The 23,639-nt window shown below is 34.6% G+C and overlaps 2 gene segments (V, D, J or C); one reads left to right on the forward strand and one right to left on the reverse strand.

Annotated features, from left to right (window-relative positions):
* Nucleotides 1–16,340: 16,340 nt before the first annotated feature.
* Nucleotides 16,341–18,765, reverse strand: LOC141301462 (immunoglobulin lambda constant 7-like). The segment is given in 3 exon segments: nt 16,341–16,843; nt 18,431–18,479; nt 18,757–18,765. Coding segments are annotated over 3 exon segments (372 nt in total).
* Nucleotides 18,766–19,558: 793 nt separating this feature from the next.
* LOC141301975 (immunoglobulin lambda-1 light chain-like) overlaps nt 19,559–23,639 on the forward strand; it is a 15,940-nt gene continuing 11,859 nt past the window's right edge. The window contains 2 exon segments of the V gene segment in view: nt 19,559–19,646; nt 19,736–20,034. Of these exon segments, the coding sequence occupies nt 19,598–19,646; nt 19,736–20,034 (348 nt within the window).

Raw genomic sequence — 23,639 nt, forward strand, 5'->3', positions numbered from 1 at the left:
GTTAAGAGAGTAAGCCACTCCCCCTACTCGACGAGCCAAGCCCTACACTCAAAAAAAAACCCCGCTGGGTTAAAATAACCCAAATTGGGTTATTTTGGTAACCCAACGCTGGGTCAAATATGGACAAACCCAGCGTTGGGTTATTTTAACCCAACTTGTTGGGTTAAATCTTTGACCCAACATGTTGGGTTGTTTTATTTACCTAGGTTGTTTTTGTGTAACCCAACATTGGGTTACTGATTTTATCCAATCAAGTGACAGTTAGGAGAGTAAGCCATTCCCCCTACTCGACGAGCCAAGCGCTACCTTCGCGGCCATTTTGAATCACCTCAGGAATCGCCTCAGGAACAACCGTCCTTCAGGAACAAATCTTTCCAAAATGTATAAGAAGCACTGGACCTTCTGTGGATTGTCAAGGCTATTACAATAAGCAAAAAATAAAAAAACAAACAAACAAAGAAATTAGACCAAGTGGGTCACGTCAAACGACAGAAAAGGTATGTTTGTGGGTTTTTAATGTATGAAACTAATATTGTACACCAGGGTTCCTCAAATCTTACCCTGGAGGTCCAATGCGCTACAGAGTTTAGCTCCAACCCTGATTAAACCCACACAGCAAAATCCCCAGTGTTAATTTAACACTCTGAGTATAGACACATATAGACACTGAAGCGGTGTTGAAGTTAACGATATAATTAAGTTATTAACAAAGTGATGACTAATCATTATTGAAGACACCTGATGTTAATAAGCAAAATCACCAAAGGAGAAAACCAACATTTTTAAGCAACCATTATAGTGGTCAATGTTTGCATTAGTTGGGCTCTTGACCCTTAAGTCTTCAATGTTAGGTCTTGTTTGGCTGTAATTACGGAGTTATAACAGCCAGACAATCCAAGAGCAGAAGTCATCAAGTGGCACTGACTGTTCTTGAGATAGTCATCATATAGTGACTTGAGTATTTGACATTGGATTTCCTTACAGACTACAAGAAACTGTGAGCAAATGAGCAATCAGTTTTGGCATAATCAGACAGATAATGAATAAAAACTGATTTTTAAATTAGACACACAGACATGAAGAATCAGCGTGAGCATCACAACAACGGTGACCATCCAAAAGCATGTTGTAACCAATCAGAACTCATCCATGACTCCCATCATGCATTGCGACATGAATAAATGATGAGAGTTCAGAGTTGGTCTGTTTATCTGATTATGCCGTTTGTCACTATTGTTGAGATTCATGGGCTGGTTCTTGATGTCAATGTGTGCCGACATGAAACACTTTAATTTATTTTTTTTTAATAGGTTGTAAAAAAAATCTTTCCAATATGTATAAGAAGCACTGGATCTTCTGTGGATTAGGGATGGGCGATACCACTTATTTTAATTTCGATACGATACCGATATTTTTAAGGCCAGTATCATCGATACGATACTTTTAAACTTAATTTTTTAATTGTTACATTTATTAAATTAATAAGAGCAAAATATGTAATTATGCCCTTTTTTATAACCTGTTACACTTTATATTTGAAATGCATTTTAACATTTAATATGCAACTAATTAAATTTTATTTTCTAAATATGTATTTATTTTCTAAATATTTATTTAAAATATGTTTACTTTAGTGGTAACTACAAAACCTACAGTTGAAAATACTTGGTTTCATAAGGGGCTGCCAGTGACAAGCTGTTGCACACATAAAATACAACATTTTTATTCTGCCAGTGTATAATTTATATTAACATTACTACAAAACATGATCAAGTGTTAATTTAATTTAAGTGTTAATTTAAAGAAATGTAATTGCACTTGTGAAATGCAAATTATGTAAGCTTCAGTTTCAGTTTGTTTATTGAGAAATAGCTCAAACATTTTTTTTATTTTCTGTCCTCTGATAAGCATTGTACAGGGCTGTCGTTCCCAAAAGCATCAATGCTTTCTTATTATACTTTAGTGAAACGAAGCCCTGTTTGAATGCACTGTCTAAAGGGAGTGAATGCTCTCTGATTGATTGGTTCTGTCTTGCATCATTTGCGTGCGTTCAGATGAGCAGGAAAAGTGTTCTATCGTGAACAGTTATTCTCTAACATAGGTTATGCATCCAATTCAATGCACATTGTACTCCTGGCTTTTTGTTAAATAAACAAAATCACTGGTAAATAAAACACACCTTAGTATCGATATTTTCAATTTGAGTATCGATACTTTCGATACTCGCATCAGTATCGATATATCGATACTTTAGGATCGATATGCACATCCCTACTGTGGATTGTCAAGGCTATTACAATAAGCAAAACATAAAAAACAAACAAAGTAATTAGACATGTGATTAAGGCTCAATCCCAATTCTACCCCTTACCCCTACACTTAGCCCTACCCCTCCGTTTGGCCCGTTCACGTGAAGGGGTAGGGGTGTCTCATTTCTCTTTTGGTTGGAGGGGTAGGGGTAAGGGGAAGGGCCAGATAGCCCTCCAAACGAAGATTTTTCAGGACCTCACTTCAAACGAAGGGCTAAGAGAAATTTCCAACATGGCTGCTCACTCGAGCAAGCAGACTCGTAAATATAAGTAATTTTTGCCTTTAATAAGGATTTTGATGACAATGTTTCATTATATGTATATTACCTTCAATCTTGTGTTTGTGTTTATGGTGTTGTTTTGTAAATAAACGTTTGCAAAAAAATCGCTAAAGTTTGCTAGCAGATAGCACTAATTGCACGATATTACAAAATATATTTTTATGTCATATACACTTGACTGCATGTTAGAAACATGAAAGACCAGTGGCACAGCAATTTGCAACGGTTGTGTACACTGTAAAAAACAACCTATAGAATCTACTCAATAAAATGGGGTAAACTGATGTAACAATTTGCACAGTTTGTTTGGGTAGATTCTATCCTATATATCTGAGTAAAGAATACCTGAATTGATCAGCTAAGACAAACTAAAAAAAGTAGGTAAAGTCTACACAGCAAAAAGCCCAGTATTAAATGAACTCTCCCAATAGTTTGAGTCCATACTCAAGAGTATTAAAATGAACACTGAAGCAGTGTTAGAGTTATTGAGGTAATTAAGTTATTCATTGAGTGGTGATTGACCATTATTAAAGACCTGTGTGATGTTAAAAAGCAGAATCACCAAAAGGAGAAAATCTAATTTTGTAAGTCACCATTATAGTGGTCAGTGTTAGCATTAGTTTAGCTCTTTACCATTAACTTCTTAACATTAGGTTTTGTTTGGGTGCTCTAATTGAGTTATAACGGTCAGACAAACCAGGAGAAATTAGATCATGTGGTGTTGAACATGCTTTGACAAAGTCATAATGTAATGACCAGAATTACTGAGTTATATTTATTTTGTTAATTATGCTGGATTAATCAGAGAGGTGTTTTTAAAGCTTATTTTGACAAAAAATATGCACATATTTTAGATATAGACACACAGACATCAACAATCAGCATGAGAATCACAACAATGGTGACCATCAAAAACGTATGTTGTAGCCAATCAAAACTCATCCGTGTCTCCCATCATGCATTGCCGCATGAATAAATTATGAGCTGATGATTTCCGTGATGTTTAGAGTTGATCTGTTTCTGAATATGCTGTTTGTCACCATTGTTGAGATTCATATGCTGATTCCTGATGTCTGTGTGTGCCTAAAAGAGCAACTTTTAAATAAATTTTGATCAGAGGAGCTTGTAAAAAGGCCAATAAAAAAAAACAAGCTTTATTATTTTTTTGCTGCTGTAAATCCACAATGCAGTTGTAATAAATAAAGAATATAAAACTGAAAGACTACACTCTAAACGATTCCAGTGGCTCAAATTAAGCTTATTTTAAACAAGAATTATCACCACTGCATGATTTTTGCTCTTTAGCTTGTCTGGCTGGTTTAGCTAAACAGCTAAACAAAACTTAATGCTAAAAAGCTACAGGTCAAGAGCCCAACTAATGCTAACACTGACCACTATAATGGTGACATAAAATTTTTGGTGTCTTCAATCATTTTCAATCACCATTCAATGAATCACTTAATTACCTGATTAGCTTTGACACTGCTTCAGTGTTGATTTTAACACTCTGAGTATGGACTCAAATAAACTCCCGGGAGAGTTCATTTAATACTGCGCTTTTTGCTGTGTAGACTTTACCTACTTTTTTTTTTTTGTTTTTCTTAACTGATAAATTCAGGTATTCTTTACTCAGATATGTAGGATAGAATCTACCCAAACAAACTGTGTAAATTGTTTCCTCAGTTTACCCCATTTTATTGAGTAGATTCTTAAATTCAGGTATTCTTTACTCAGATATATAGGATAGAATCTACCCAAACAAACTGAGTGCAAATTGTTACATCAGTTTACCTCATTTTATTGAGTAGATTCTATAGGTTGTTTTTTACAGTGTAGTTGGGCTCTTGACCTGTAGCTTTTTAGCATTAAGTTTTGTTTAACTGTTTAGTTAAACTAGCCAGACAAGCTAAAGAGCAAAAGTCATGCAGTGGTGATAATTCTGCTTTAAAATAAGCTTAATTTGAGCCACTGAAAGCATTTAGCGTGTAGTCTTTTAGTTTTATATCCTTTATTTATTATAACTGCCTTGGGATTTCACAGCAGCAAAATATAATAAAGCCTTTTTTTTCTTTTTTTTTTGGATTGGCCTTTTTACAAGCTCCTCTGATCAAAAAACTTTTAAAAGTTGCCCTTTTAGGCACACACAGACATCAGGAATCAGCATATGAATCTCAACAATGGTGACAAACAGCATATTCAGAAACAGATCAACTCTAAACATCACGGAAATCATCAGCTCATAGTTTATTCATGCCGCAATGCATGATGGGAGACATGGATGAGTTTTGATTGGCTACAACATACGTTTTTGATGGTCACCATTGTTGTGATTCTCATGCTGATTGGTGATGTCTGTGTGTCTATATCTAAAAAATGTGTATATTTTTTGTCAAAATAAGCTTCAAAAACACCTGTCTGATTAATCCAGTGTAATTAATACAGAAAATATAACTCAGTTATTCAGGTCACTACATTATGACTTTGTCAAAGCATGTTCAACACCACATAATCTAATTTCTCCTGGATTGTCTGACCGTTATAACTCAATTATAACACCCAAACAAAACGTAATGTTAAGAAGTTATTGGTAAAGAGCTAAACTAATGCTAACACTGACCACTATAATGGTGACTTACAAAATTAGATTTTCTCCTTTTGGTGATTCTGCTTTTTAACATCACACAGGTCTTTAATAATGGTCAATCACCACTCAATGAATCACTTAATTTCCTCAATAACTCTAACACTGCTTCAGTCTTCATTTTAATACTCTTGAGTATGGACTCAAACTATTGGGAGAGTTCATTTAATACTGGGCTTTTTGCTGTGTAGACTTTACCTACTTTTTTTGTTTGTCTTAGCTGATCAATTCAGGTATTCTTTACTCAGATATATAGGATAGAATCTACCCAAACAAACAGTGCAAATTGTTACATCAGTTTACCCCATTTTATTGAGTAGATTCTATAGGTTGTTTTTTACAGTGTACCTGCGTACACCCTCCACTATATCTATCGATCTATCGATCTATCTATCGATCTATCTATCTATCTATCTATCTATCTATCGATCTATCTATCTATCTATCTATCTATCTATCTATCTATCTATCTATCTATCTATCTATCGATCTATCTATCTATCTATCCATCTATCTATCTATCTATCTATCTATCTATCGATCGATCTATCGATCTATCTATCTATCGATCTATCTATCTATCTATCTATCTATCTATCTATCTATCTATCTATCTATCTATCTATCTATCCATCCATCCATCCATCCATCCATCCATCGATCCATCGATCCATCGATCCATCTATCTGTCTGTCTGTCTGTCTGTCTGTCCGTCCGTCCGTCCGTCCGTCCGTCCGTCCGTCCGTCCGTCCGTCCGTCCGTCCGTCGGTCGGTCGGTCGGTCGGTCGGTCGGTCGGTCGGTCGGTCTGTCTATCTATCTATCTATCTATCTATCTATCTATCTATCTATCTATCCATCCATCCATCCATCCATCCATCCATCTATCTATCTATATCGTCGTGTCAATCATCTCGCTGAATCACTCGTCTCTTGCGCTGTTGCTCGTGCTGTATGAAGCGGATGATTGTATTGTATAACTACATTGATATTATTTCTATTAAAAAACAATATTTCTTTATAACATTTTTATAAAAAACGAAAGGTGGAGGTGGACAATTAATTTAATCGGTGGATGGCCAAACACCGTGAAACACCGACTTTGCAAGCCTAAGCTTAATTTGTTTTGTCTTGCTAATATCAACATTTTCTTTAAGCATCAAGGCTGTGCACTTATAATAACTTTAATCCTGGCGAAATGAAACATTCCCGTGGCTATGATATACAATAAAAATTAAATTCTCCACCCTCCTTAAGTAAATTTACACTACATTATTTGCACTTACCATCGCTTGTCCAAAACTGAGTAATGTCTAAAAGAAAATATATGACTGCTTGGCATTTACACACTTGACTGAATATCTGTTCTTCTTTGCGCAGATTATAAACCATACAGCAAAATAAAACATGCAAGGTGCAGATTAATAGCTATGAAATAAATATTTCTGTGAAACGAGTTAGGTTGAAGAGAAGAAAGCCGAAATTTTATTTAAAAAAATTACAATAAACAACGTGACACAAGCTGTAAATTATTTGAAAGCTTAAAAATTTTTGTTTGAATAATTTGTAACTATTTGTACACATATGCACATTTGATTTTCTTATGCTTTTTCTATTTTATTATTTTTAAGTGTCTTATTTTATTATATTTTGATGCAATTAATGTTATTGCCCTTGTATGTTCGTTGTTTTAGATACTGCAATTAGAATGAAAGTAAATAAACAATGGTCTTTTATTTTGTTGAACAAACAATGGAAGGCGTCACTGGTCCAGACTCGGTTGACCAATCGGCGTAAAGGGGCGTCTCGTGACAGCCCACATGAACAAATGGAAAAACGAATAAATGAGCCGTTTTCTTATTTCTGCTTATTTCGTTTCAAATTGAAAATGAAATGAATAAAACGTACACGGACCACTGACTTCAGCCACAGCCTTTGATGAAATCAACTGAAAATTTAAACAACTCAACACACAGCTTTACCAACTTCACGCATTTCTAACCGGACAGATTTTATTTCTGCCAGATGTCTATAGAAGATCCTATTGAGAATGAACAGATGTATAGATGATGATGTTTCGTTTTGTTTGAAGATACCGTTGTGGAGATCAATGTTTGCTCTAATTTAATTGGGCTCCTGACTCTTCATATTTAACTCTTTGAGTGACGTGGTCCCACATATGGGATTCTAAGTTTCGTGCTCCTGGGAGTATGGTCCCACATATGGGATTTAGAATGTTTTGGCTCTGGGGGGTGTTCCATAAACCAAGTTTACCAAATAAGTCAGGCTTATTTCAGTTAGTCTGACTTATTGTCACTTGATTTGGCTCAAAATAAGTCAGACTAACTGAAAAAAGCCTGACTTATTTGGTAAACTTGGTTTATGGAACACCACCCTGAGCCTGTCATATAATCACAACTATGCAGTGTTTTTAACCACATAACGCTTATTTTAGGTTTCAGACATTTAAATACACATAAGTACTAGAAAAAGGAGACATTTAGAGTTTGTAAAATACACACATGTCTATGGAAGCAGCAAATAACAATCTATTCAAATATAATTTGCCGATGTGTTTTATTTCTATCACTTACACATCGGCTAAGTAACTAAAAATTTCACTCTATACCTCTCCTAGTTCACCAGCAACTTACTTGCATGTATTTCAGGAGAAACGGATGAGTTTACTTGCTGTAAAGCCGGCTGACAGGATTCTCTGAACCGCAGCGCGAACAAACATGGCGCCACCCATCTCACATTACCGATCACGATCCAGAGCATTTATATAGGGTTTTAAACGACAAAACATACTAATTCTCACATATTTGTAAATCGGAATATCAGGTAGTTCATGACATGGTAAGCAAGTGTGTGAGTATTCTGAATAAAAAAGGAAAAACGAAATAAAAGCGTTTTTATTATCTATCTGTCATACATTGTTATTGTGTCTGTGTTATGTCACATGACAAGCTTGATGCGTCGCCATGGAAACAATAAGGACGAACGTTCTAAAATAACGGTTGCTTAAAAAAAACTCATGCTGCGTCCCAATTTGCCTACTTATACTATGCCCTAAAAGTATGTACTCTTTTTGTAAAGAAAAAGTACATACTTTTGAGTATGTAGCAGAATAGTAGGCAGTCTTTGGGACATACTACTTCGTCATAACTCCTTCTTTAACGGACGCTCTGTTGCTTAGTTACCTGAATCCTGTCACTGTTTAAACTGCCCTGTCAATCATCACAGTTAACATAATCTACATTGCGTTTTAATTTGATTTCCTACCGTATTAGAGAGAAATGAAGAGGCACGTTATTTCACGAGTCTTTCATGCCGAGGACTCTGCTGTTGTGTTTGCATAATTATGCCTTTAAACGTTAATGACCAAACCTATCATTATAAAAGTTCATAATGTTGCTACACATGAAATATAACGCGGATAACATTAATAAAATATTTTTTATCAGGTTACAGACTGATTATTTATCACTCTCAAACCCATTTCTCTACCTGTCCGTAGGTCGTGCATATACTCCGTGTTTGTAGTTTTTAAAAACTTTTTATGCGTGTTTGTAGTTCTAATCGAATCCTCGTTCACCGCACAATGTGTTGTGGGCAATATTAGCCGTTAGAGTGTGCATTGATCCGCACTTCGAATTCCGAAGTTAAGTAGTAGACCATCCGGGAATCTTTGGAATACTTTTTTGAACATACTACGATTTGGGACATACTAATTCTATTTTCGAATACTATTTAGGACGGATAGTATGCGAATTGGGACGCAGCATCACTCTCGGGGGTCCGCTAGAATATTTTAAACTCACCACTGAAAGGGTTAAACATAGATATTTTTGCTGTAACTGGGTTTTTATAATGCATTAGTTACAGTATTGCTGATCAGTTGATGTTGGCTATTTTTAGTTGAGCATGAACATGATCTATAGTTGTTGTTTTTTTCCACCAAGTGTGTTACAGCACACAGCAAAATCCCCAGTGTTAATTTAACACTCTGAGTGTGGACACATATAGACACTGAAGCAGTGTTGAAGTTAACGAGATAATTAGGTGATTAACAAAGTGATGATTGATCATTATTGAAGACACCTGATGTTAATAAGCAGGATCGCCAAAGGAGAAAACCAAAAGTTTTAAGCAACCATTATAGTGGTCAATGTTTGCATTGGTTAGGCTCTTGACCCTTGTTTGGCTGCTATATTTGAGTTAAAACAGCTAGACATAAACACATGACATCAGGTGATAATTATGTTTCAACATATTCATTGTTTGACATGAGTCAAACATTAATCATAATTATTCATCACTTTGTTAATCCCTGTATTATCTCGTTAACTGCAACACTGCTTCAGTGTCTATATGTGTCCACACTCAGAGTGTTAAATTAACACTGGGGATTTTGCTGTGCAGGAGTTTTATTAGTAATGTGGCAATCAGAAAAAAAGATTCAATAGATAATATTTAACACTACTGCAGCATTTATACTCAAATGGAGACATGAAGAATCAGCACATGAATCTCAACAATGGTGACAATTCGTAAGCTTCATGCTGCAATGCATGCTTGGTATCAACATAAAACCTCACCAATGTTGAGATTCATACATGATTCTTGATGTGTGTACCTACAGTTTTTTTTTTTTTTTAAATGAGTGGTGTTTTCTTAACTGGATGCTCAGGTTTTTATATATATATATATATATATATATATATATATATCTTGCATCAATAAAAGAAAAGACACTGGGTAAAATCTGTGTCTTTACCAAAACATTATCAACTCTAGATTTTTGCTTGTCTATTTTCTTTTCTTTGCCATGAAAAGCATGTTGCAAACACACATAATTACAACAGCTAAGAAATGTATATAAAATGTCAAGGTTCAAGACCCCAACTAAAGTAAACACTGATCTCCACCGTGGTGGAGAAAAAAACCATCTAAACCTCTGCAACTCTCTTCTGTAAACGTCTGACAGAAATAAATTCAGTGTGGTAACAAGTGAAGCTGGTAATGACAATCTATAATCTTGGTTTCCAAAATAAAAATGAGTTACCACACTGTATAATAACGGTAACATATACTGTAAAAATGAAGAGCTGTAAATTAACAGTAGAGAGCAAATGCCAGAAGGGCCGGACCATTTTTTTTTAAATGTGGGCCGGTGAGTTTTTTTAATTTAAAATTTTTTTTTATATGTATTGTTTTTACATGCAGGCATCTTTTATCTCTTGCAAGATGTGAATATTATGAATATTATGATGATGATAATAATAGTAATAATAATAATAAATGTTAAGCATTTGGCCCAATCGGCGACGGCCGGCTGGTTTTGAGATGGGCCGACCCAATCAGAGGTTACGCGGACATAATCAAAATCTGGCAAGAATGTCAAACCGCAAGTGCAACACAAGCCAATTGTCAGAGATGGACCGTAAGAAAAGGAAAGGTGGTGCCGAAAAGCTCAGAGAAAGCAAAAAAAAAAGGGCTCTAAAGTCAGACGCTGCCAAATGCATAAAATTAACTGAAATATTCTCGAAAGGTTTAAATTTGGCTGTTGCATCGGAGGACAGTAGCGTGGTAGAGGAGGTAAGAAGAAAACAGAAAATATACTTGTAAGTCATTATACTAAAATAGTAATTTTCACGCCATTCGCGTTACTTCTGACAGTAACATACACTGTGTTTAACAGTTGTAAGCTTAGCGTAGAAGTCCCGTACATTTTAAAATGTCATTATCAGCAGATAACGTGGGATTTGGGGTATACAGACTGCTGTATGCTACTAGCAATATAGCCTAACATGAAAAAGAACCTATAGCTATAGCCATATAGTACTGTAGGCATTTGTAGTACACTCTGAATACATAGCTAGTCTTTAAAGTAAAACATTAAATACATGCATAGGTTATAGTATGTAATTAATCCTTAGGTGTGGTGGAATATAGACTTCTATTACAGGCAATAGTGTAATACAGTATATCTATGTAATAGTTAGACAGTCTAAAATGAGACATTGGCTTGCTTATGTTCTCCCTTGACTGAATCGTGTGTTCATCTATTCAAAACTAGAATGTTTCTGGACCCAGTGCAGATAGCTCACCTGCTGCAGCAAAGTCAAGTATCATGGAGGTACAGTAGGAAGACAGCAATGAGAGACACACCCTGACACAAATGCTGACAGTTTCTTAATACTGTGTATAGAAAACTGATATAGAAACCAGTTAGGAGTTGCCAGTGGGGGACTAGTTCACCACAGATGTCCGGTCAGAGACAAAGAGATGCAATCAATCCAGATTTCATTTGATTCTTTGTTCTTTCCACAAAGTTTCCAACAAGTGCTGAGCATGCAAGTGCTAACAATCACTTTGGGGTATCTATGTGGGTTGGTGTGTATGTGTGGTCTACAACAAATTAGAATAAACAAATTAAGGAATCAGAAAAACTTATACAAATTAAGATACTAAAACACTACTTTAACACTACTAACACAAAATACTAAAACACAATGTACAATCAACATGAGTATGAGATCACTGGCTGATTGCCAGAAACACTTCAAAATAAAAGCTCATGTGAGCCTTTTTAACACTGTGGCTCTAATTAAAGATAAATTAACTCTTATTGATAGGGGTAACCTGTGAATGTGTATCACACACGCACACACACCTTTACACACAAATGGAGATGCAGCACTAGCAACACTTCCGCGTACTTTAATTCAAAAATAACTATATATCATATATATATATTACATTTTTTTGCTATATATTCTATTCCTTTTTGTGCTACTGTTATTACTGCAATCTTTACATCCTATACTGTGTTTATTAACTAGGATGTTGCTGGAATAAGTGCAGCCAGAGACTGCTCTGCCAATATCAGTGCTGTGAGAAAGGATGCTACGGTAGGCCTAGCAGAGACAGGGAGGAGTGTGGTAGAGGTAGGAAAAACAACACACTGTACTTTGGGTTTGTAATTAACTCTAAAGTAGAGGTGAACACATGACAATAATTGTAATTTCTTAGGTCCCCATGAGGAAACAGGCTTATAAATCATGCACAATGAGTTTTTTTGATGAAGTAAAAGTTTGCACAATCTCCTGTGAGGGCTAGGTTTAGGTGTAGGGTAGGTGTAGGGCCATAGAAAATATGGTTTGTACAGTATAAAAACCATTACGTCTATGGAATGTCCCCATAAAACATGTAAACCCAACATGTGTGTGTGTGTGTGTGTGTGTGTGTGTGTGTGTGTGTGTGTGTGTGTGTGTGTGTGTGTGTGTGTGTGTGTGAGTGTGTGATACACATTCACAGGTTACTCCTATCATAAGTAATAGCAGAAAAACAGCATAAACAGACAGCACACGGACTCTACAAGATTCACAGATTATTTTTTTATTTAGTTTTTACTGTATGTATAAATTTGTTATAAACGGGTTGTTTTTGTTCCAGTCACATACATTAAATGTTTAAATATCTATTATATATGGTACTGCTTATATTATTTCACCATCTGTACACCAATATAAGTAGTGAATGTGCGTGTCGGTGGGTGGGGCTGTGTCGGTGTGGTAATGTGGGCTGGTGTGACTACAGTGCCAGGGCTGAATTTTTGTCCCAGTCCGCCCCTGAATAGACTACAATCAGAGTTTAGGTGAATGTAACGACTGGTTGAGAAGTGGCTGAGGGTGTGATACTACACAGCAAAATGTTAATTTAATACTGAGTGTGGATTCATAAAGACACTGAAACAGTGTTGAAGTTAATGAGATAATTAGGCGATTAACAAAGTGATGACTGAACATTATTGAAGACACCTGATGTTTTCAATATTAGATTATGTTTGCTGTTACTAAGTTATAATTACTAGAGCTCAGTGATACAAGTCAAATAAATGAATATGTTAAAAGATGATCATCCCTGATTTAAGGGTACTGGTTTCTTAAAAAATGTTGTTTTCTCCTTTGGTGATTCTGATTATTAACATCAGGTGTCTTCAATAATGATCAATCATCACTTCGTTTATCACCTAATTATCTCATTAACTTCAACACTGCTATATGAGCCCACATTTAGGGCGTTAAATTAAAGCTGGCTGCACACTAAACGATTTTCACATCTTAACCGATTTTAAAATCATTGTAGACCACAGACATGAAGACACTTTCTACAGATTTTTAGCCTAAATACCTCTGAACGCGCACACCAGATAATTCGACCAGACCACGAGACCACACACTTGTTGACTGTAGGAACGATTTCACAGTGACACGAAATTTCACAGATACTCGCGAGATCAAACGTGCCACACCACCGATCCTTCAGGGGTGCAAATCGGTCTTAAAATCCTCTAGTGTGCAGCCACCTTTACACTGGGGATTTTGCTGTGTACCAAGAAAAAATTATAATCATACAATATATCGCTTGCTGGATTTTACATTGTCTATAAATACATAAATAAAAGAAATATCTGTGTTGTGCTTGTTCTTAAAAACTTGCTGTCACACTGTTAACAATTTTCCAAGATTGTCCTTGTCTTTATCATATTGTGATGTCTGGATTTGACTAAGAACATTCAGTGTAGGTTTTTGTTGAGCAGGTAAATCATCAGTCCTAAACAAGCACATGATTATAATAGACTCACTGACTCATGATCCAGTCTTGTCCGGATAACCTGATTCTTTCATCTGATTTATAGGTCTTTAGGATTCATAGAAAATCACAGGTAAGTACTGACTTGTCCAAATGCTGAAAAAGTGTTTACAAATGATTATATTCATATTCATTCATCTTCTTGATCTTGGGAATGCATTAGCTTAATAGATTTAATGTCTTCTTTTATTTCAGTTGATTTCATCTATTATGTTCTTCAAATGCAGCCAGCAAAACATAAAAAAAAATATATTTGACAATGAATCAACATAAAATTATCACAAAATTTCTAAATTTATATTAAAATAATAAGAATGTTTACATTACTTATTCAGTAATGTTATTTATTATTACAGAAGTCTTGCTCTTTTGTCGATTTACACTATGTACAAATAGCAGGATAAAACATTATAAAATGTTGAGTGTAGATTATATATTTGAATTCAGATTATTAAATGGATGCCACTTTATTGGAACAATATAAGTCTTCCCTACACCTGCCCTATAACTCTACCCGATACTTTATTTTGAACTTTTTTCCTTCATCTTCATTGAAAATAAATGCCTTTCCAATGTGATATGATATTCAAAAAGGGAGAAAAAAAGGTTAAGCAAAAACTGTATTTGTGATTATAGATTTTTGTGATTTTACTGACATTTTGATATACATTATCCCTTTGAAATGTACTGTAATGGGTTTGTCAGGATGCTCCATGGTGAAAAAGACTTACTATTAAATGTATTTAAAAATATTCTTACAAATTCAAGTGTTTACAGCACATTTGTATCCACAACATGCTTCTTTGAAGTGCATTAAAATATATTGAATTGCATATGAATATATTTCTAAATAGTATGCTAATAGTTGAGCTTTTAAGTCATATGCTTAACACAAGCATTATTTAAGTGAAGTTTTAGTGTATTTACAGAAAACATACTTTTTTTTCTCTTCTTTTAATTTTACTTATGAAATTTATTTATGAAAGAAGATAGCAAAATTATTCAGGTCTGATAGGGTTTATTGTATACATACTTTATGTTTACATGTGTAGGCCTGCTGCAATATGTTTTAAATATTTACACAACGAACATTCAATCTGTTTTTCAAAAGTAAGGTAGTTTGAATTTTTTTTTTTTTTTTAAATGTTAATGTTTTATGAAGCACATTAATTCACTGCCGCATAATACATTATAGCTATATGTGCTATACCTGTATTCTCACAATCTATAAACTTCTAATCTAAGCATTTCAATAAGGATATTTAATTCAAAAAATTCTAATGTGTCTCTATGCAAATTATAATTCATATATTCAAACATGGATGCAAAACTGTTAATCTTTTTTTTTTTTTCTCTTTCACAGGCCCTGTGTCTGAATCACAAGCCCTTATTTGTTGAAAACTCAATATCATACTCAATGAAGTGACAATACACTTGTGGCAATAAACTCTGTTTCTTTGTTTTGTTCAGCCACTTAAAAGCTTAAGTAAAAAAAAAAAATATATATAAATAAAATAAAAGGGCTATTCACTTTTGCGATGAGTTTTTCAGTAAAATTGCATTTTGATGCTTATATTCAGTGATGTAATATTCATAGTATGGCATAACTGAAATCTTCTACAAATGGTTAAAAACGGTTCCCAAAGCATTTTATTAATATTTTATTTATATTATGCATTTTGGTCAAGATATTATAAATGCTGCTGTGCTTTTTTTAATGTACTCCAGCATTTTATCTTTATGTTTAATCATGTATGTTTAAAGATTTTTTCACTTTTTATACTATTTTTAATACCAAAAACTGCTTAATAGTAAACTAGTAATGTAATGCTAATGGGTTTCAAATTAGCTAAAATGCTATTGAAATTTTATTGAATCACATTAAAATGAAGTATTTAAGTAATATTTTAAATTCATTGTAAAGTAAACACACTTAAATTTCACTAAATGTACTTAAAGTTGTTCCAATTTAACATAATTTAATATTTTAAAATATAGTCCAAATAGCTAAACATTTACCTTAAGCATATTTTGAAATATGCTTATTGTTATTGTTTCAAAATAATAAATTTAATATGCATTTATTATGGTATAATTTAAATATATGTATGTCCAAAAAGCACTATTTAAATACATTTCCTTTTCACCTGGGCTGCTTGATCACAGCAGAAGTGAAACTGGTGTGTTTCAGTCCAGATCATGTAACCAATCAAACAGTGACACTGGGAGTGTGGGCTGAAAATCCCATTTGCATTGTCAGGGTGGAGTGACTCTGATCCTCTCAGAATAGAGCAGCTCTGTCTCCAGAGACCATGTTCAAACCCCAAGAGCTTTATTTGACTAGATTTACTGCTACTGATCAAGCTTCTGGAAAACACCTGAACAAACACTACATGCATCTTCATCTGTTAGTTGAATGATGTTGTCAGACACAAATGGAGCTTGTTGAGAAGCTTTATTGAATGTTACAGCAAACACAGCAGATTGAAAGATCAGCCAGTGCTTTGACACTAGAGCTCTCTTTCAGTATTGAGTTGTAAATGACTACAGCTGCAGCACTAGACTCATGTGAATCCTGCCTGACACAGGACACTCAGATACGGCTCATCTTCAGGACACAAACATCAGCCTCTGAGCGACTAACAGTGGCTCTTGGTGAACGAGATCTCATGAGGAGCTCCATCATGTGTTACTCTGCAGACGTACAGCTCTCCCGCTTCCCAGCTTGCTTTGCTGAGGGTCAGGACGCTACTGCGGCTGAAGCTGCCGTCCTGCTCGCTCTCTGCGCTGGTCACGACCCCCTCTCTGACCTCTGAGCCGTCCAGTGTCCAGGTCACCTGCGCCCCCTGTGGAGAGTAAGAGCTGAGCAGGCAGAGCAGTGCGGCTGAGTTTCCAGAGATCTGCAGAGAAGAGGGCGGCAGCAGAGACAACGAGGGCTTCACTGTGGGACCAGCTGCAGGAGACAAACACAACACATTACAAACACAAAGAAAAAACACAAACACTACATGCATTTTAATGAAAGCTCCTAAATTAAACAAACCATATTAAGATAAGTATAACCCCAGTAATTTTTTTTTTTTTTTTTTTTTTTTGGAGTGTCTATTTACACTAAGTGCATATATCCTGTCTTGTTGGCAGAGGCTATTTACACTAACTCCACCCAACAATGTGTGATTGGAATAGTCAACATTACAAAAGATGGCTATACATAGTCAGCTCCTGTGGTGCAGGGGATAAAGCGTCTATGTCACTTTTTCGATGCGACCGATGCATGTTCAAACCCCCCTTTTGGTGAACTTTTTTTTCCTCCCTTTTCAAATCTCATATCATATCAGAAAGGCATTTATTATCAGTAAAAATGAAGGACATCATTGAAAAGTTGAGAATAAAGTACCAGTTAGGTTTAGGGTAGGTGTAGGGAGGCCTTTTTGTCGCAATAAGGCAGTACCATTTAATACACTGAATCAAAACTATAATTTACACTCAGTACATAAATACTGCATACTGTTTTAATTTACTACAATACTGAGGTGCAGATAATTGCATCTATTTAAGTAAAATATCAGAAAATCCTGCTATTTCAACATCGTGTCAATAGAATCTATAGTTATTTGCACTTATAATTGTTATTTATTAAATATTGTCTTTGCATTTTAGTTAGGTGAGATATTTAACTCAAAACTCAATTTCAAATACTGAATTTTTAGCAAAACATGACCAAAAGAGATTCTAAATTATTGATCTACAGAAAGTACCTCCATTTAAATTGCTACATGTATTTTAACATTTTTTAATTTCATGTCTTTTTTCCATGTATAATATGTATCTGATAAACAAATACATATTGATGAAATATCAATCAGATTCAATATTTACTGTAAAACCATATTTAAAAATTGTCTCCTTGGAATTATAAGGTTCTGTCTGACATTTTTGTCGAAACTGAGTTATTCACATATTCTTATTTTTTGACAAATTATTTACATTATGTGATGTTTCTTTTGTAAGCTGTGCACATTTTGGGCTTTTTTATTTAGAAAACAAACAGGATTCTATCTACAGAAGTCTATGGAACCAGAAAGAACCTTATAATTCCAAGATGACAAAATAGGTAACACTTTGCAATAAGGTTCAGTAATTATTGCGTTAACTAATATTAACTAACAACGAGCAATACAATGCAGTATGTATTAATTTTTGTTAACATTGATTAATAAAGGTACAACTGGTTATTTTTGTCTTCATTTTAACTCAGGTCCATTAATTCATATTAACAGAAGAAACTTTGGATTTTAATACTGTATTAGTAAATGCTGCAGTCAAAATGAACTGAGATTAATAACTGTTTTGCAAGAATTGTTCACTGTTAGTTCATGTTATTTAATGCAGTGAACTAATATTAACAAATGAAACATTACTGTAAAGTGTTACTAAAAATATTATTGTTAGAAACAAAAGTCTGTTTCAAATTAAAAATAATATCGTACACAATCTAAAGTGTATGTTTGCAGTGGAGAATTAAAATAGACAGACTTACCGATCACCAGTTTAGTTCCTCCACCGAATGTGTACCACAGTGATACAATCTAATGAAACGCTCGTACAAAAACCTCTATTCCACTCGAGTGAACACAAACTCCAGCAGAGAGAGAGCAAACAACACTTCAACACACTGATAGTACAAACACCTCAGCTGTTGACAACACTCATTTAGTTTTGGTAAAATACTCCTAAAAAATGTATGAACAAAACACTTTAACACAAAGTCCATGTTATTTGTTCAAATAAAAATATCTGTTATGTCTTGAAGAACAATGTAATTTAATTTATGTTGAAGTTGAAGAGTATATTCATCTCAGTGACAGTAGACATGATTCAGTTTGACTTTATAATACGCTATATTTCTCAGTCAGTCTGTTATTATTTGCTGGCTATCTTTTTGAGGACATGTATTTGATGAGCTTTTTTGTGTCTTTTGACCTCTTTTATCACATGACCAAATGAATGCTACTCATTTATGCTACTCACATAACTCCTCTATTAACGGATACTCGGATACTCTATCATTGGATTTAATAAATAAATAATTTATGCATGACTAGATGGTGTTTCTACAGCAGCCCTATGAACTGAAAATGTTGCATCCAGATATTATGACTAGTGTCACATCAGCCAGCCAAACAACTGTCATGTGTTGCTGTACATTAAAGCACACAATGAAGGAGTCCAATAAGTCCGCTTTTGATAAATACACAACAAGAACAACACCAACAAAAATCATACAAACAAACAACACATGGGGGACATAATCGAGGGAAAGAGAATAGATGATTGATCAAGAACCATAGAAAATAACTAGAGGGAAAATGGGAACCTAAAGGAAACAGACACAGGCAGAGGAAATAAAACCAAACCAAAACAGGCTATAATCCTGACAACAACAAATGAGCAAAACAAATATTTTACAATAAATCAATATGTAATTATCAGTAAATGGTCTACTCTGAATGTAAAATATTATTCATAAAGACAGGTTATTAGTCTTGTAGCAGCACAAGCTGTTGTGAATCCTGCCCACTTGTTTGCATTGTCAGCACATGCGTCAGTGCTCTGAGAGTGTTTATAGTGCTGTGAGTTTAACACTTCATGACTGACAGCAGAACAGAACACAATCTTCATCATCACACCAGACAAAACAACAACAATGAACATCATCCTCATCCTCATCTGGACACTCACACTGTTTGCTCAAGGTTTGTAGTAAAACTTTCATAACAATAATTGTATTTGCTTTAAAATGTGAAATTTACATCATTTTAATTATTGTCCTTTTTTCTTTCAGAGTGTAGAGGACAGTACACTGTAACTCAGAGTCCATTAATAACAGCAGCTCAAGGACAAGAAGTCAGAATAAACTGTAAAACCAGCAGTGCAGTGTATAGTGGTAATCGTTTAGCCTGGTACTTACAGAAATCTGGAGAAGCTCCTAAACTCCTCATATATGCTGCAACAAGCCGTTACACTGGAACTCCATCTAGATTCAGTGGCAGTGGATCTGACAGTGATTTCACTCTGACCATCAGTGGAGTCCAGACTGAAGATTCAGGAGATTATTACTGTCAGAGTTATCACAGTGGTGGTGTGTTCACACAGTGATAAAGAGTCGTACAAAAACCTCCGTCAGTCAGAGTCACAGTGACTGCACTGATACAGCTGAGAGATACTGCAGCTGCTGATGGGAGGATGACACACAACATAAAGATTAAAGCAAAATGTAGACTGAGACATTAATACAATATTTATTTATTCATTCATTTACATACTTACTATACTTATTTATTAGGCATATACAGTACCTCATATCATTCATTCACTCTGTGATCATTGTAAAGTGTAGCTAGCATTTCTTTGTCCTGTGTATCTAAATCAACAAATGCAAGAACTATCAAATAAAGCACACACTGAGGCCTGATATGTGACTCACATGACACTTTGCACTTCAAAAACTATTAATAATATTAAAACATTTCTCCAGGTCACGATATGTTCATAATCTGACTACAGTCTGTTTCTGCATTTGTTGGCTTGGTTAATGTGTATCTGTAAAGAATTAGTTGAAGCTCTGATCATTTCAATCAACAAAAAGCTTCATGTCGCAGTGCATGATGGGTGCCACCATAGTACAAGACTCATCCATGTTTGGGGCATGAATAAATTATGCAGTTAAAGTGTTTTTAAGTAAAGTCTTTAAAATGTTTTTTTTTTTTTTTTTTTTTTACTTTTCAGTAGCTTGTTATGTGATGTTTACAGTTGATCTGTTTATCTGAATGTTTTGTTAATCACCATTGCTGAGGTTTGTGTGTAAGTGTTGATGTGTCAGTGTGTCTCAATGACCATTAAAAAATAATAATAATAATAACATAAGCAAATAAATAAATAAGCAATATACAAAGCTCTGATACTTTATTGATGATTTTTCGTGACAATTTCTGTTTATTTGGTCACAGTGTAAAGCAGTATAGTGATCTTTCTTTAAATGCAGCTGCTGTTGTTTAAAAAAATACTATTGCAGTTTTGTGATGTCTCAATCTCTTCATTGTTTACTTTGAGTCAATCGTCAAACTACTGTGGGATATCAGAGTGTGTTGTTTTTTCATTGTAAGAGATTGCAGTTTAAAGTTCTTTTTTTTTCAGTTCAAAATATTCTACAGGACATGTGACTGTAATTTTCAGCAGATGATGATTAAACAACTCAGCAAACTGCATTACCACCTTCACATTGGTCTCTGTATCATCTGATCATTCAATTAATCCACTTGATCTGGCAAACGAAAAATGGGCAAAACAGGTTGATGTTTCATTTTTTTTTTTTTTTTTTGTATGAGCCAAAACCTGAAATCTGATTTATTTTTTCCCGTTTTTCAGCTCGAAACCAAAAATCCAATAAACAGGAAAACCAAAACGAAATAATACGGCTAATTGACTTTTTCTCCAAAGACTTCCCGCTTTGCACATGCGCAATTAATGTATGGCCTCTACTCAACAGCTTGTGATTACAGGTCCTACGTTCGGACTCAGAGGCAACATATTGCAATGAAATGGATCATTTATCATTAACATTTGTGCTTTTCACCTCGGCCAAAAGAGTCACATTGAGGGAGGAAGACATGATGGTGGAAAATATTCCAGGTAGGTAATCAAATCACACGGACATTCGATTTTGAATGTGACATTGAGTGTATCTTTCCTACAGAAAAGTCACTGGACTATTTATACAAAAGGCAATAAATACACGAAAATCCACGATTCACTTTACTACACCTCTGTTATTAAAAAAGGTACATGTTCGTAAGATAGTTATGGACAACTGCTATTGTTAACCGTGTTAGTCCATAAGTTACTGATCTGTTAGAAGCGTCCAGTTGTGGGAATGCCAACAGTTTACCTCCCCTTATCCCCAATCATTGTAGTTTATTAGGTCTGCCAAGTTAAAGCTAATGCTGTCTAAACATTTTGCTAGGAATTATATTTGTGTTTGTAATGTTTGATGCAGTCATACGGTTGCAGTTACGTTACTGATGATGTTGAACTCTATTGTGTTGTACTGAACGGTTTTTATCATTTTGTCTACACCATTTAGATCAGTTAATTTCGGCTCAATGACAGAAACACTCTTCAGTGCAGAACACTTTGATAACGCCACAAACTGCATCCTCAGTGAACCAAAATCTGCCATCTGATTGTAGTGATTGCCTATACAGTAAATAAAGCCGTTATGAATCCCAGGATGGTCAGCCTGGGGGAGTTTCAAGGTTGAAAACTTGTCACCAGCAGAATGGTGGTGATAAAATTTACAGAGCAAGAGGCCACTGTACCAGATTTGACTGCAAAATTGAAAGATACCTTAGGAACCAATGACCAAGTTATTTTGACAGACCACAACGCAGTTGAAATACTAGACTCTGAAGGAACAAGAGGTGCTTCAGTTAAAAAAAATATTATTATTTACCTTTTTTACTTTTATTTACCATGAAACCAAGTAAAGTTCTGTTGCTAAATTATTATGCATTCTTACAAATGAGCTCTTATTCAAATATTATACATTTTGTGTAACTTTAGGTTCCTTTTACTGGAAACAAAACTCAAGAAAAATCATGGCTGTACTGGAGGCTGATTTTCAAGCTATGAACCGGAAGAGACAGAGAATAAAAAAAAAGTCAGTTTGTCAGTGACTTTTGTTATGCTTCCTCAATTTCCCCCTGACATCAGTGATGAAAATGGCAAAATATGGTTTTAAATGAGCTAACTGATCTGTTGGAACATATGGAAAAAAACTGACTGAAAGCTATGTTTATAAGTGTTTTCTTTGTTATGACTATACCAAATGCAGTCCTAGTTACCTGTATGTGCTTAAAATATAACATTTATATATAAAAAAAAAATAAAATATATATATATATATATATATATATATATATATATATATATATATATATATATATATATATATATGTGTATGTATATATATATATATGTATATATATATATATATATATATATATATATATATATATATATATATATATATATATATATAAATTTAATGTTTCTGTTTCATAGACGCAGAGATGATGAAGGCGGACTGGATAGTGTATTGGAGAAAGTCGAGGAGGTTGTCCACTGAGGTGACCACTGCCATCCAGATACTGTCTGACCTGGTCCATCAAAACAGAAAGACAACATTGGTACTTGGCATTTTTAGAGTAGTATACTGGCAACACTTTTAAGTCAGTCCTCGCTGCAGCCTGTAGCGCGATGACTTAGCTGGATCGGGTCCATGCGCGGTGGTTTGTTTTGCTGATATTTCAATATAAATAGTCACAGGAGTGAAAACAACTTGATCTGACAGCCATGATCAGTTTGTATATTGAATCTAACTGTGTGTCTTGGTATCAGCAGAAACCTGGAGAAGCTCCTAAACTCCTCATATATTTGACATCAAGCCGTAACACTGGAACTCCATCTAGATTCAGTGGCAGTGGATCTGGCAGTGATTTCACTCTGACCATCAGTGAAAAATAAATATTTAGATTCAACATAAAATGTTTTAATTTATTAGACATACATAGGGGTGAGCGGGGCACAACCTAACGCGGGGTTAATTTTAACACACGTGGTTCAAATATTTCCACACACACTAGCATAACCAAATTTACGGTATTTACTAGTTGCCATAGCAACACTAT

Source organism: Garra rufa, chromosome 25, assembly GCF_049309525.1.
Source record: "Garra rufa chromosome 25, GarRuf1.0, whole genome shotgun sequence".
Lineage (NCBI taxonomy): Eukaryota > Metazoa > Chordata > Actinopteri > Cypriniformes > Cyprinidae > Garra > Garra rufa.